The 15,910-nt window shown below is 55.0% G+C and overlaps 1 protein-coding gene across 1 annotated transcript in view; it reads right to left on the minus strand.

The window, feature by feature from the left end:
• Positions 1-15,910, minus strand: part of MAN1C1 (mannosidase alpha class 1C member 1) — a 131,941-nt gene that overhangs the window by 10,023 nt on the left and 106,008 nt on the right. Inside the window, exons 6-8 of the mRNA XM_029230604.1 lie at positions 10,013-10,139; positions 6,868-6,961; positions 1,579-1,694 (exon numbers count right to left, since the gene is read on the minus strand). Coding sequence (XP_029086437.1) covers positions 1,579-1,694; positions 6,868-6,961; positions 10,013-10,139 — 337 coding nt within the window. The remainder of the gene's footprint in view (positions 1-1,578; positions 1,695-6,867; positions 6,962-10,012; positions 10,140-15,910) is intronic.

A 15,910-nucleotide genomic window follows, 5' to 3' on the forward strand; every position in this document is an offset into this window, starting at 1 on the left:
TCATTCATCCATCCAGTCTGCTGCCCACACCCATCCATCCACCCATATCTACCCACCTATCCACCCATATCCACCTACCCATCCATCCTCCCACCCACCCATCCATCCATTCAATCATCCATGTGTTCACCCACCCACTCATCTTTCCTTCCCCTCTCCCTCCCTCCCTCCCTTCCTTCCTGCCTTCCCCTCATCCATTTATTTGTTCACAAAATAGTGACTGTATGCCTCCCAGGTACCAAGCACTGTTTTGGGAGTGAAGTATACAGTGAATGAGTAGACAAAATCCTTGCTCTAGACAGCTCAGGAAGATAGACAATAAACAAGTAAACAAATACACACATGTGATCATTTTAGATGCTGATAAAGGTGAAGATGACTGATAATAATAAGCCTCAGGTATGTGGAGAGAGAGAAGCTGGGGAAGGCTAATTCAGTGGCATCTGAGTTGACCAATAAGCAGGACCCAGCCACCTGGATGATACTCCAGGTAGAAGGAAAGCAGGTACAAGAGCCCTGAGGTGGGAACGAGTCTGGTGTATCTGAGGAAGGTTGGGAACGAGAGCTCAGAGTGACTGGCAGTCCCAGATCGGGGACTGCGGGCAAAGGTGAGGAGTCTGGTTTATTCCGAGCGCTAACGGAGTCGCGAGCGGAGGGACGTGTACTTACAGCTACTCTGGCTGCTGCGGAAGAACTGACTTAGAGTGGGGCGGGGTGGAGCGAGGAATCCAGTTAGCTTAGACCACGGCGGCAGCAGAATAGATCCAACCTGCTCAACGTACTTGATGAGGAAACTGAGGCCCGGAGCCTGCCCAGTGCCTTTTCTTTAGTTGGGCTCAAAGGTATCTATCGATGGGGCTGCTGGGATTCTAACCGACTCCTCCTCTGTCCTACAGTCTCTGCCTCTTTGGAGGGACCCATCTGAGCTTAGCATCCCTGTTCACTCCATGCCCTGTAGACAGACCAGCAGAGCTGAGGGACAGTGGGGAGAACCTGGCGGCTGGCTCTGGAGACCTGGCTCTAGTTCCAGCTCTGCCAGTTCTGTGCTGTGTGGCTTTGAGCAAGTGCCTTCCCCTCACTGGGCCTTGGTTTCCATCCACATAAAGAGAAGGAAGAGAAGTGGATGCTCCACTGAGGGAGGCCCCTCCCAGCCGGGATGTGCTAAGTATGTCACCTCTGGTTCCACAGGAAGATGGCCGAGGGTCTTGCTTTGGCAGCCTCACTTGGGGGCTCCTAGTCTGGCTGTGTTCTGGGCTCTGACACATCAACAGAAACACAGACACTGTGGTTTCTGAATCAGACTGCCTGCTGCGTCCTGTGAGACCTCGGACAAATGACTTCACCCCCTTGAGCTTGGGTTTTGCATTTGTGAAATGAGGATGCTCACACAGCCCTAATTTCAAGGTGTTTGAGAAGAGTCAAGCAACAGGCTGGGGAGGGGACTGTCTTGTCCTCGCTCTGGGAGGACAGTCCACCGTAGGGGTGTGGTGGGGAGCAAGCCCCCCGGCCCTCAGGAACCCACGTGGGAACTGGTGGCGAGTGACTGACCACCCGTGAAGAATCAGGCGCCCGTCTTACCTCCAAGGCTTCGTAGTACATATCTTTAGCCTCCATATCTGTCTTGGCCGACATCAGCCAGGATTTGATCAAATATTCGTAAAAACTGTCCCCGAGTCCTCCAACCGAGACATGGTCTGTGAGGGGAGAGAGGACAGGAACATTATCTCCACCTGCTGAGGCCGCCGCGACTCGGTGGGGAGCGAGCATTTAATCCGCAGCCTCGGAGCCCCCGACAGAAGGGGGGCTGGGAGGAAGGCATGGCCTGCGACCGGGGAACCAGGGCCAGCCTGAGCGCCATCGTCCCTCATGGAAATGCAGGGGCTCCTTCGGCTGCTATAAATCACGTCATCGTGTTGCTTTTGCAGGCGGAGGACGGGGCAGGACCTCTGGTTATTAACCGTAAATGGGTTGCATTTCTTGAAAAAGATAATCTGGTGGCAGGGAGTTCAGAGATTTTTATTACCTGGTGACAAACATGGTAATTAATGCTGGGCAGGTTCATAAAAGGCCACGGAAAGGAGCAATGAGAGGCTTAATTTAGTTGGTCAGAGCACAAAGCTGTTCTAGGAAAGCCAAGTTTAAATTTAGCAAATTGGGATAAACGGGGTTCAAAGGAGCAGAGGGAAGGAAAACCGGGTTTGAGGACCCCTCCATCCGCCCTGGTGGAGGAGGAACTCCAGGTGTGGCTGAACGGGCAGGTGTCTCCACCCAGGGCTACCCCAGGAGAGGGATGGCTGACAGAGGAGCACTTAATTACAGAAGCAAGACACGGCGATGCTTCACTCACAATTAACAACAGGGAAACATAAAGGCGTTTAATAGATAAAACAAGGAGAAAACTGCGGCTCCCTGTTAAGCGGCAAGACAGTGAGGAAGGGAAGGGGGTGGAGGAAGGCGGGGTGGGGGGACGGGAAGAGGATTTTCAGCTCCTCTGGAGAAAGGGGGGTTAGAAAAAGAGAGGGGAGGGAAAGTGGGTGGGGGGAGAGAGAAAGAAATAGAGAATACAGCAACAGCTACCCTTTATCGAGGGTCTGCTGTGGGCCGGGAGCTTTACTGTGTCATTTATAACAATCTCCCCAAGAACCCTGTAAGGTGAGCACTACGAGCCCCATTTCCCAGATGGGAAAACTGAGAGTGAGCCCCAATAGCTCGGCCAAAGCCAGCGAGCCGGTAGAGCTCTTACCATCTGCAGGCTCACACAGTCAACCAGAGAATGAAAGCAAAGATGCAGAGAGAAAGAAAGGGCAAGTGGGAAGAGGGAGGGTCAGATCAAAAATCAGAGGGTCAGACAGCTGGGAACCAGGAAAGGGGGCTGACAGGAGGCCCCCACAGTAAACAGGGGCCCCCTCCAGCCCCCTCCGTAAACAAACCCTGGCCCAGCAAGCGTTCAGGAACGGAAGGAGCACTAGTGAAAATGCGAACAGACCAGGTAAAGCCTGAGGCTTAGGGAGATGTGCGGGGGGGACCAGCGTGGGCTGGACTTTGTTACCTGAAAAGACGGAACCAGCACAGCGTCCCCCTTGCCCCTGTTCCCAGGGGGAGGACAGAGCTGGGCAAGCCCAGAGGGAGGGCAGGGCTGTGCTAGGCCTGGCATGTGGATGGCGTGTCCACGGCCGGGGCACGAGGTCTGTGCAAGGCAGGGGTGGGGAGGCCGGAATTCAGACCGGGTCAGCCTGCACAGAAGGGGCCCCCGCTCATGGCACTCAGCCGGGGGCACGGGCACCTCCACGCTCGTCTCCTGGGCTTGCCTCCTCTCACGGTTCCTCTGCCACCCCAAACACCGCTAGCCCCCTGCCCACTCTGTCTCACTTGTGATGACCCCTCTGCCAGGAATACCCTTCCCTACCTTGTGTGGCTGACACCCCCTCACTGCTTCACCTCAGCTCGGAAGGGCTTTCCTCCGTGTCGCCATAACATTGAGGTCCCCGCAGGGCGATGTGAGGGAAATAAGGCACCTGCACCCTCTGGCCCAGCGCCCTCCTGCGGGAAGTGCTTGGTGCAGCCGTCCCACCGTCGCTAGGTGCGAGCCTTGCCCTCAGCTGCTCCCAGCGCTGTGTCATCGGTACCTGTTTGTGGGTCTACCTCCCCCGCTAGGCTGTGGGCTGTGTGGGGAGGGACCCTGTATGACTCGCATCTATGCCCAGTACCTGTGTGGCACGCTGCAGACGCCCAGTAAGTCCTGAATGAGAGAAAGGCAGGCATGTGGGGGCTGTGCTCGGAAGAGCCTTGAACGTCAAAGCCAAAGAGACTGGACTTCACCATGTGATTGCAGTGTGTGTGTGAGGGACAAGGTCAAGGGCTTCACCTGGCAGGTGTGCACGGGAGACGGGAGCCAGGTCAGCAGGAGTTCCACAGGTGTTTGAGATAGGACACCCTCTTGGGGACATGTATATAGTCTCCTGGGGCCTCAGCTGCAGTGCACAGGTGGGGGGTGTCTTCCCCGCACCGAGGGGCACGTGGGGAGAAGTGCAGGAGTGGGAATTAGAGACGTGGATCCACCATTAGCTCAGGGCAAGCCAGAGCCCCTGGGCCTGTCTCCTGATCTGTAAAATGTAGAAGGGAGAGTTGGTGTGCGTGAGCAGAGATGGGTTCTGCTGCTTCCTGATCGTGTCAACAATGCTCCCACCACACTTGGCAGCAGGAGGCAGCCACCCTATACGCCTGGGAATCGCTGGCGGGAAAAGTGGCATGAAGCTGGGGGAGGTGGCCGGGGTGGAGCTGGCGGGCAGCTCACACTCCCACAGCCACGGGAGAGAACCTGGACTTGCCGCTTCCCTCCCACTGAGGAAAGTGTGGGATTCGGGCAGTGGACAAGGAGGACGAGCCACGCCAGGGGCCAAGCCAAAGGGCTGGCAGCTCTTCGAGCTCTCAGCGGCTCTGCTAGGACTGGTCTCTTCTGTGCCTGCTGGACCTATCCTGGCTGTGAAGTCCTAGCGGCAGGAGGGTCTCAGCCTCCCCGGCTACCCTGAAGCTGAACTTCAGGCAGGAGTGGGGAGCAGGCAGGAGCAGAGGTCTGGGACTGGGATGCAGCCCTCATTGGCCCTTTGTCTCTTTAAGCTGCAATTTCTCTGGTTGCAACGGGCTCCGCAGAGGATTCAAGGCGAGAAAAGAATGTGAACTGAGCTTATGCAAGTTGGGAATGTTATCGTTTGCTGGAAAATTACACAATCATCAAAAAACAAGAACAAAAACAAAAAAACCTAAAAAGACAAAAACAGACCAAAACACCCAAGGAAACCACAGAAAACCTGGGATGACCCCAGGCGCCAAAGCCAGGGGAGGAGGAAAGCAAGCACCCCGGTGATCAGGGCTTTCTTTATAACCTTCCCTCTGAAATTTGGCGGCCTGTGATTCATATTTTATTAATATGAGACAATTTTCCATATGTGACTGACTCTGCCCGGCCTTGCGACCCCAGGTGCAGCCTGAAAAGAAAATTATGCTTCTCAGCGGGGCAGGGGAAGAGGGGGGCGGCTCCCCTGTAATTTGCCAAGGTAGCTATTCAGACTGGGAAGCCATGCCCCTCTCCTTCTTTTTATGGGTTTTGCTGCATTGTCCTGGAGCAGCTAAGGCAGGTAGCTGCTTAGTTTATCTCTTTACCCAGTCAGGCCTTGCAATTAAAGGCAGGAACGGTTATTGAACTGTCTCTTCCCACGGCCATAATCTGTAATTCAAACCTTCATTTTCTCCCGGCACTTTTGAATTTGGCAGTGTGTTTTGGTTAAAAGTACTTTGCATTTCTGGGCTTCCTTGGTGGCGCAGTGGTTGAGAGTCCGCCTGCCGATGCAGGGGACACGGGTTCGTGCCCCGGTCCGGCAAGATCCCACATGCCGCAGAGCGGCTGGGCCCAGTGAGCCATGGCCGCTGAGCCTGCGCGTCCGGAGCCTGTGCTCCGCGACGGGAGAGGCCGCAACAGTGAGAGGCCCGCGTATTGCAAAAACAAAACAAAACAAAACAAAAGAACTTTGCATTTCTGTAAGTGGTTTTTGCAGGAGGCTCCTTGGGAGTGAGGTCATCACCAAGGAAAACTCCCCCGTCGAACTTTCTGGGTCTCCTGGATGCGGATCATGGAGGCTCTGGGATGGAAGGACAGGCCTCTGCCGTTTCCTCACAGTATCCCTGCCGGCTGGCCAGCTGGCCCTCCAGGCCCTGCTTGCATACTTTTGGTGATGGGCGCTCATGACCATTTGGGACAACCCATGTCATCTTTGGAAGATGAACTGAAGTCTGTTTCCTGCAGCTTCTGACCATTGCTCCCACGCCCCTCCACGGTGCACAAAGAACACATCTCCAGCTGTTCTCCCATTTTGCAGGAGAGGAAACCAAAGCTCCAAGGGATGAACTGAATTCCCCTCAGGCATGCAGTAATTAGACTCAGGTCTACTTTGTCGACGAGCCCTTGCTAATGCCATAACAATTGGGGCTGGAGGCAGGGAAAGGGAGAGGGGTCCTTTTTTGGGTAGAGGCAGTGGAGGTAGGGGCTCTGGGCAAGTCTTGGGAAGCCCCTAGAGGCAGGGCCCATGGAACCTGCTGCCCCCAATTTGTGCTGACTGTGATCACACGACCAGGGCCTTGGACAGAAGGGCAAGGCAGAGCGGTGCTTCTCGATAGGGGTGCAATCCCGGGAGCTGGAAGGCTTTAACACTGCCCTGCCTGAGAGACCTTCAAATCCCACTGTTTCAGTGGGTGGAGCTGGGGGCTGTGAATGAGGCTCCACAGGTGACCCACAACTGTCTGGCTGAAAAAAAAAAGCCTCTGAACATAAACAGCAGGAAATCCTAGGGCCAATTCTAACAGGTGTAAGATACCAGTGATGAACTCCTGATTTTTATATTGCTGTATAGTTAGGGTCTGCTTACACATTTTTTAAGAAATTAAAGTTGGAGGTAGGGAACCAGATGAAAGGGGCTGGGAGAGGATGCATGGCCTTTCTTAGAGCTGCTTTTGGAGTAAACTTCTAACGGGAGCACCCCTGCAAGTCTGGGGGAGGATGAAGGAGGCTTCGGTGGGCACTGTAAGAGACGGAAGGCTGGAGACAGCTAGCATGCGGGGGATGCACAGGGCAGGGCCTCACTAGCCAGCAGCCATCACATCCGTCACAACAGCAATGGCAACAGAAATGAACACTCCCCACGATGCCCCGAGGGTGGCAGGAGGGTGGTATCCAGGAGCTCCGAGCCAATGCCTTGCTGGTACGTGGCTCCAATAAGTGCATCGCTCCTCACTCAGCTGGGTGCCTCGCCCAGCCAGGCCGGGAAGCTGGGCAGGAATCCGCTGGAGGAGGGGCAGCGGCGCCCCTGTACTCACGTTGCATCCAGTTCCCGCTCACCGGGCTGAGGAAGTTGGGGTAGAGGCCGAAGGGCTTGTCAATATCCCTAAGGACCTTTCGGATGTTCCTGACCTGCCAAGAGATGGACACCAGGCACGTCTTCATTTTCTCCAAGAAGCCAGCCGAGTCCCAGCCCACTGAGGACTGAGGCAGCTGGTTCGGGTCCAGAGAGGAAACCATTCCGACGAGGCAGGAAGGGAGAGCTGCGTAACTAGCAGCCGGCTCCAACCCGGAGGTGTGAGTCGGTCCTGCCCCTGTGTTCAAGAGCGGGGTGCGGCCACAGTGGGGCCTGACCCTCCACCTCTGCGCTGACTGCTCTGCCCGGGGCCCTGCCAGTTGCCCCTCCCCCACCTCACCCCTTCCTCACTGCGTGTGGATTTTGGGGACGGGTCTTTTTAGGAGGGCGTTCGTATAAGTGACAGTAGCTCATTTGTAAGTGCTAGACAGAACTGTCTTTTTAACAGGTCAGAAACGGTTATATTGGCAATTTCACACGGTTCAGCTTGGTAACATGTTATGTTATCAGATACTGTGGGAACCGTTCCAGAGGGGAGGCCTGCGCCCCTCAACATCCCTGTACCCTAATAGGCATCTTGGGGTTTTATTAACAACAGCTACAACGCTACAACGCTGTCAACGTTTCTCAGTTGCTGTGAGCCAGACCCATTAGATACATTATCTCCAACCCTCATAACAACCTATACGGTATTATTATCTCAGTCTAACAGACGAGAAAGCCTGATCTCAGAGAGCGTCAGTCACTTGCCCATGGTCACGGGGTTTGTAAGTGGCAGAGCCAGGACGTGAGTCAGGCCCCTCTGACCACAGGGAGCAGCCCCGGCTCCAACATGGATCAGGGCAGGGACCACGCAGCAGCGAGTAGCAGAGGCCACACCCGCTGGATCAGGAGGCTGGATCTGCAACCTTTTGGGCTACAAAGGGCACAATGCGGGATTCAGGAAGGCTTGATCCATCAGGGTCTGCTGTCTGGCGGTACATGAAATCCTCCCAGCACAGACTCTGCAGGACAGAAAGGCCCTCGGGGATGGAGCTGTAGCACGCTCGCAGATTTATCTACAAGGTAAGGAGCAGGGAAAGCAGCCTTTTAGCTGTCAGACCTTTCTTTCCAGGGGACAGCACTTTGCTTTGCCACATCAGATCTCATATCCATTTATGTTAACGGAGCCCATTATGGCGGACAGGAATGTTGCTTGTACCTGAGTTATTCTCGACTGTCCTTGTGGTGAGCAGTGAAACGGGCTAAATTAGCTCCCCCGGAGGGTGCGGGCGCTTCTAGAATTTGGGCCAATTTGTTGACTGCCAATAATCGCCTCTGTGGGAGGCAATGACTGGCGGATGAAAGTAGCTGGAGAATGTAAATGTAAAGAGACACAGAGAGACAATGAGGTGGATGGACCCTTGAGAAAAATCCGGAAGCCTGCTCAACTGATCTGGTCTTGAAGAGCATGGGTTTCAGAGCCAGAAAGTCCTGGGTTTGAGTCTCAGCTTTATCACTTACCAGCTGGATGACCCAGGACAAGTGATTTAACTTCTCTGAGTCTCAGTTTCCTCCTCTGTAAAATGGGGATGACAGAAGATACACCTCATAGGGTTGCTGGGAAAATCAGAGCTACTATACGGTACCCAGCACATCATAGGTGCTCAGGCAGTGGTATCTCCAGACTAGCAGGAACTAGATAGAGCAAGCTGCTCGTCTCACTCCGCTCTGAGCCGGCCGTGGTGTTCCTAGAGGGGTCTGGCTCAAGAGCAGTGGAAATAGGGAGGCTGGGGGCAGGCAGGGCCTGGAGGCAGGAAAAAAGACCAGAGGAGAAGACCCATCGGAAGTGGGATTGAATTTGTTCCATGAGCTCTTGACGTGGGGTATCCCAGGGAGGCAGAGTCCTCTCAATATAAGGAAAAGCTTCTGGAGGGAGGTCTGACAACATGAGGGGCTGTTTGAGGCTGGTAGTGAGCCCCAGTGCAGAGGAAGCAATCAAGGGGTTGAAAGCTCTTCTTTGAGCTTCTCAAGAAAGCTCGGGTGGATTCCCACACTGAGCGAGCAGTGGTCCTAAACCTGGCATCAAAGAGCACATGGGGGCTTATTTCAAATGCAGACTCCTGGGCCTGGGGCGACACTCAGAAATCCGCTTCTTCACCAGCATGCTAGATGATGCTTTGGGGCTGCTTGGCTGACAAAAGACTGAGAGCCACTGGGTAGAGGTGTGACTCTGTGACCTCCCAGCTCCCTTGGTATTCCGAGAGACTAACATTTGGGGGGAAGAGAAGGCTTTGGGAGTGGGGGTCTCCTTCTTCCTGGAGGCCAGGGCTTCGTCTCCCTATAGGGGCAGGACTCAGGAAGGGGCAAGCACCATCTGAGGGTGGTGTGTGTCCACTTCTCTTCCTCGGGTTGAGGGTTAGACCTACGGAGACACTTGCAGACAGTAGGACTGCCAAGGGCTGTGACACTGAGGAACCACATCCCTACATGTTGCATCCATGATCCAAAGCCCTTCTGGAGGGCTTCACAGGGGGGCAGGGATGGGCAGCTGTCAGGATGGACGAAGGCCTGGGTGCTAGCGCTCTGAGCCCCTTGTGGCCTTCGCCAGCCTGGTAACGACGAGAAGGAACAGAGGTGAGCCTCTGCTGTGGAATGAAATTGCTTTGCCAGCCTGCTGACAGCATGCGCTAGATGGGCATCTGGAAGGGGAAAGGCAGGCAGATCTCACTCGAAGAAGTTAAATTTCTCTGGAAAGGGGACTTTTGTGCCGGGTGGCCAATTCCTGCCAACGCAATCTGGTGCCTGGATTTCCGTTGTTGCACTTTCTCCGGATTTCACACGTGTGTGGTTGCCAGCAGGCGCACATGTACCAGGGAAAACCTTCTCGCTGGCAGCTATGTCTCTGCCGCGCCCTCTGTAGAATGCTGCTGACTTCCTGCACTCACCTTCCCTGGCGCCTGGCATCGGTTACGATTAGGCAACTATGTGCTATGCTGGCAGTGGCTGGAGGCCTTCGGGCTCCCCACACACCCTCCAGCTGGCCCGCGGTCCATTTCCCCGTCATGGGCCGAGTGCCCACCCTTCGCTCTCCGTGTGGAGAAGAGGGAGCAGGGGAGAAGACTTGCCTTTTCTGCGAAGACCTGGTTGCCAGAGAGCTGGGTGAGGTGTAAGAACTCCAAGTGCAGGGATCCAAACTCCGCCAGGATGCTGCTGCCCCCTGCCACGGCCCAGCCCCAGCTCCTGTTGGAGCCGCTGAAAGACAGAAGCAGCCTCGGTCACCCTCTGCCAGCAGGGCTGGCTCCTCTGCCCCATTGCCAGGCACTGGACTAGGAGCTTCGCCGTGCAATCCCAGTTAACCCTCCCTGGGGGTTGGTACTATTCTTAGCCCCATTTAGCCGATAAGGACACTGAGGCTGGTGAGAAACTTGCCGAAGGTCACCCAGGCCTGTCTGACAGGCAATATTCTTTGTTTCTATGGTCAAGCAGCTTCTGCAAGACGTGTAGGCTCCAGAAGAATATTAGCAGAGCTGCTTTGGTGGCCAAGACCTGGCACACACGTGATGCTAAATTTACAGGTGACACCGATAATGCTGTCAGGGGCCACAAAGACCCCCCCCCCCCACAGAACACTATTTCTATCCACTTATCAATGGCTCATAATCATTGTTGCTGCTTGTGGAGGGTAAATGGTGCATGGCTGGGGTCCGAAGGGGGCAGATGAAGAGAGCAGGGATCCCATCTGGCCCCTCCCCCCCCCTCAGCCAGTGCTGCTCACGGACACACAACGGCCCCTGGAACTTCGTGGAACCCACACCTGAAGGGTGGGTGGCCCTGCTAAGAGCACACACCTGGGGCTGCTGGACCCTGGGAGGTCCGAGGTCAGGAATGAAAGCAGCAGGGGCTCTCGGAGCAAAGGTCTCCTCACTCGCTGAGCATGTACGTGTCTCACGAACACCTTAGATGGATCACCAGCATGACCCTGCGACCCCGTCGGAGAAGGCTGTCAACTAACCGCTCCCTCCCCTTCCTTGAAAGTACTGGGTGCTTTCACGGAGGAAGAGTGCAGGGGCAGGGCCTCGGGTAATCCTCCCATATGCCCCTTTCACAGATGAGGAAAACAAGGCACAGGACAGTGAAATCACTGCCCGAGATCACACAGTAAATGGAACAGTGGGGACCCAAGGCTGCTCTGACGCCAGAGCTTGTCCCAGTCACTGTGCAGCTGCTGGCCTGTCGTCTCATTACATGATAAGAGGCCAGGACGCTGCCTTTCCAGGAGCTGTCACTTAAAATCTCCCTGGGACCTGCAGCCAGGAGGCACAGGTTCGAGTCTGTTAGCAGCGAGGTCTTGGGCAAACCATTCCTTCCCGTGTACCTTAGTTTCTGTATCCGTCAGACTGAGGATAATGTGTCCCAGTCTCCGCTCCTAGGGCTTTGCGGGGATTGAGAGAGAAGAGGAAGATGCAGAATGGGGGTGGCCTTGGGTAAGCTGCTTCCTCTCCCTGATCTGAGCCCTCATGTGTATCATGATGCTCTTTCCTGTGGGACATTTAGGACAACCAGGGAGACAAGGGTCAACCTCCCTCTGCAGGGAGGTTGCGGGGTGACAGTGGGTGGGCACAGAGTGGGGTGGAGTGAGCGCCCCCTATCCGTAGGGCCTCCAAGGTGCAGTCAGTGTGTGGCAGGCTGGGGGGCTGGCTCTGCCGGAGCCTCTGGAAGCCCCTCTGCTTCCTTGCTGTGGTAGCTCTGGCTCCCTGGGGACTGGCCTCTGTCATCCCTCTGTCTCCCAGGGACAGGACCTAGGAAGGCAGGCGTGGGTCTGGGAGGTCACAGTTTGCCAGCTGAGGGGCACCGCTTTATCTGGGGTGGGCTGGGGCTCCCCTAAGGCTGCTCTTCTCCTCTCTGATGTGGTTTCAGGAAAGTCAGGAAACTCTTCCAGCTTCCAGAAACAGATGGAATTGAGTCTTAGGATCTTCTGGAGCAGGTGATCTCAGTAAACATCCCTGCTTCCTTGGGTATTTTCCTGACTTGGGGGCAGGTGGGGAGGGATGGGTTGCACAGAGAGGGGAAACTTGGCTCCTAGATAGTAAATCAAACAGCTTCCAGATGCAGGCACTGGGGCAGGCGTTTGCATCATGACCTCATTTAAAGCCCACAAGGCAAAGCATCGTTAAACCCTGAGGAAATAGGCTCAGAAAGGGAAGTGAGTTGCTTTCAGAAGCTCAGAGCTGGTAGGGGGTGGAGGCAGTATTGAAACCTCAGAGGGCACTTCCCTAAGGGGTCCCCGAGATGGCCCCATATCCACCTCGAGGGAAGGGGAAGCTGACCCCTCTCTGTCCCTCTTCCCCCCCACGCCAAGAGACCTCTCTCTCCAGCCTGTGATCTCAGTGGGAGCTGCAGGTACCCACAGAGGGCTTCCTGAATAATTGATGCTTCCTGCCCTCGCAGAGAAATTCAAGGTAAAAAAAAACCCCCAGCCACCAGCCATCTTTTGTTCTCATTTTCCCCCACAGGAGCCTCTCCCTCCTCTCCCCTCCCTCTCAATGCTCACCCTCCCAAGTGGGCCTCCTGTGGTCGAGCCACCCTGGACAGAGGCGGGCGGTAGGCCAGGCACCTTCTTCTCTCCTGCCTGGCTTCAAATGCTGGCTCCCCCAGTTCCCAGCTTAGGAGACCTCAGGAGGGTCAGTGAAGGGTCAGTGAATTCTTCTAGACCCCAGTCTCCTCGTCTGTTAAATGACAGTACCCACACCTCATAGGGCCATTGTGAGGTATAAATAATGCACAGGATGACTGTCATTGCTACCACTATGTAATGACGCACATCTAAATTATGTGTTGTTTGTTAGAGTTAAGTTCCTAATGTGCCAGGCAGCAGCGGTATCTTAGTTTACCTTCACATCTAACTTTAGAGGTAGATACCAAGGTTCTTATTTCATAGGTTAGGATACTCAGACTCAGAGAGCGGAAGACACTTTTCCAAGGTCACACAGTAAGTGACGGTGCTGGTAGAGCTGATATCAAATCCAAATCCTAGGTACTTTGTGCCCCAAATGCATCTGTTCTGGGCAGCATCCAGAGACCAGGAGGTCTTCTGATCAGCCTCATGAGGCAATGGGCTGATGGAGGCTCTGCCCTCTGCTCCCCTCCTTGCCTTTTAAGTCTCCAAGTGGACTCTCCCCTGGTGGGAGGGGCTGCTCCACAATGCCCCTCCCCAGCCTGGTGGGAGCTTCTACATGTGTGTGCCTGTGTGTGCACACATGTGTATGGTGAAATCGTTAACTCTGGAGCCAGACAGACCACGATCCTAATTCTAACTTTGCTTTGCTGCTGTGTGACCTGGGTAAGTTACCTCACCTCTCTGAGTCTGTTTCTTCACTGTTAAAATGGGGCCCACGTGGTTGTTGTGTGCTGAAAAGAGAGAACCCACGTCATTGTGCCTGGGACACAGCGAACATTCAAAAACGTGCACAATTATTACGATGTGTATGTAAGTGTGTAGCAGAAACGTGCACATGTAAACGCATCTTTGTGTGTGAATCTGTGCACATATATAGAGGTGGGAGAGTGCGTGTGACAAAGGTGAGCCTGCGTATCTGAGTCCTCATGATTTGGGTGAGTGGCAGTAGGGTGCATAGGTGTGTGTGAGGCTGGGTGTGTGAGAGAGCCAGTGAGATTGATTCAGCTGCAGAGGCCCTTGGACTGGCCACCTCCCCGCTCCCAGAGTTCAGTGGTCCTGCAGGTCATGGGTCATGGCTGCCCCTGCCTCCGCCTCCCAGGCCTGCCACCAGGGAGGGGGAGCGGTCACACTCACTTGGGGACCACTTCCCTTCAGGGTCCTCCTCAACGGGCAGTTTGGGGACAGGGCCTAGTTACTGCCCACCCCTACTAGGGCCCATGTCCGAGCTGCTCACAGCCAGCCCTGCACTGACCAGGGGCAGCAGTGTGGACCCAGCTCCCACCAGCAGGCCCTCTCCAAAGGGAACACTCAGCGCCACGCGGGCTGTATACATCCCTGACGTTTTCCCTGGTGGAATGGGGAGGCATTTTTAGCAATAGACTCTCTTACCCAGAAAATGAGAGGGAGGTGTTGCCAGGAAATATGCATACACATACATATGTATACAGCACTGGCAGCATGCAAACAGCCTAAAAATAAACGCGCTTTCTTAATCAGAAATGTCAGGATCTGCGGGGGATCAGGTCCGGGCTCTGCAGGACACCGGTAAGGCAGGCAACCAGGGCTGCACCTTGTGGGGCTTGCTTGGAGTCAGGGGGTGCCAATGCGTGGAGGAGGGAGGGGTGCCTGAGCTAAGTGAGGCCTGAGAAGCTGGACCCGGGACAGGGATCCAGAAAGACGGGGTGTTTGTGTCTTGGCTCCAAGACGTCTGGCCGTGTTTCTCCAAGATCAGTGTTGGTGGGAAAGGAATCTGAGCAGGGATCAAAGTGTCAGGGTCTGAGGAGTCAACCCTGGCACCGAGATGGGGGTTTGATGGGCCCTGAGGGCCCCTCCCTGGCCTGCAGTGAGATTTAAGTGACATCACACCCCAGGAATCCTTTCTGACCACAGAGATGAAGATGAAGAAGGTGAAGATGCTGAGCAGGCCGAGTCCTCCCTTCTTTGCAAGGCCCTAGAGGGTGTGACCTCCCCAGGAAGTAAGGGGGCCTTGGGCACTCCACCTGAGCCCAGGGCCCCTGCCTCCCCTCCCCTGTTGGACTGAGATCCCTGAGATAAGAAATCGCTTCAGGAGATGGAACAGAAAGTCCAGTGTGATGGACATATTACAGCCCTCCCCCCAGGCTCAGGTTGTAGGATGGTCTCAAGAATGGCCCCAGAGGGCTCCCTGGGTGCCTGGGGACCGGCACGTGCCTTCTACCAGGTCTCCAGGTCTGCTCCATGCGTCGCAAGGGGGTGGCGGGGCTCCTGCCTGAGGGAGGGCCAGGTGGGTATTGGGAGCAGAGCTTTTGATCTGTAACAAAATGGGTTAAAACCTGGCCCCATTGCCTGTGAGCTAGAAGACCTTGGGCAATGGGCGTAATATAAATACCCACCCTAAAGGCCTGCTGCGAGGAGAGTGCTCTGAGGCGTTGAGCGAAACCCTTAGCATGTGCCAGGTGCAGAGTGATCGCTCAATAAATGGTAAGGACAGCAGTCATCAGAGTCGGTCTCTCGTGCTGCACACACTGCCTCACGTGAACATTGGTTGAAGGAATGAATAAAGAAAGACGGGGACATGGATCCTGCCCTCAAAAGCTCCGGGGCCGATGGGGGAACGTGAAGATTGAGTGTGACAAGGGCCACAGGAAGCAGATAAAGTGCCTGGAGGCCAGGAGAGGCAAGGACACTTGTGGCTTCTGGAGAAGGTGGCATCTGAGCTGGGCTCTGATAGCGAGGGAAATGGTGAGAAATGGCAGCCCAGGGGAGGAAGAGAGCGAGGGAAGGCAAGACCGTGGGGTGCACTGGGGTCTCCAGGAGCAAGATTCATGCTCCTCAGTGGATCCTAAAGCCGGCTGGCCACTATTCCCCTGACTTTGAGCCCGTCCTTTCCCCTCTGGGTCTCAGTGCCACATCTGGCTCCCACCCTCACAGAGGGAAGCAGCGGGGTAGGTAAGTCCCCGGGGGGCTTTGGAGCGGGACGGAGCTGCGGCCCGGGCCCCACCTGCTCTAGCTGTGTCACCCCGGGTCCCTTCTACTCTGGCTCTGTGACCTGGCGAAAGTCCAGAAAGACTCTAGTTCACACGCCGAATTACGCAACCTATCAGGAGGGGAAACGATGCAAGTGGCCAATAAAAACTAATGTTTTAAAACAGTCGGTAGAAAGAAACATACCAGTGGTTTCTTGACTAGTGGAGTCACAGGTGATTTTCTGGGTCTTATCCAACACTTCTGGTATAATCCACATTTTTTTTGCAATGAGGATTTATTTTTACAGGGAGGAATCACAATAAATATTATTGAAAATGGAGTTGGAAGTCCTGGGCTCATGTCCCGGATGGTCCGTTACTGGCTTATATGACCTCGGCCA

This window comes from Monodon monoceros, unplaced genomic scaffold (assembly GCF_005190385.1).
Source record: "Monodon monoceros isolate NGI ecotype Baffin Bay Population unplaced genomic scaffold, NGI_Narwhal_1 Super_Scaffold_18, whole genome shotgun sequence".
NCBI lineage: Eukaryota > Metazoa > Chordata > Mammalia > Artiodactyla > Monodontidae > Monodon > Monodon monoceros.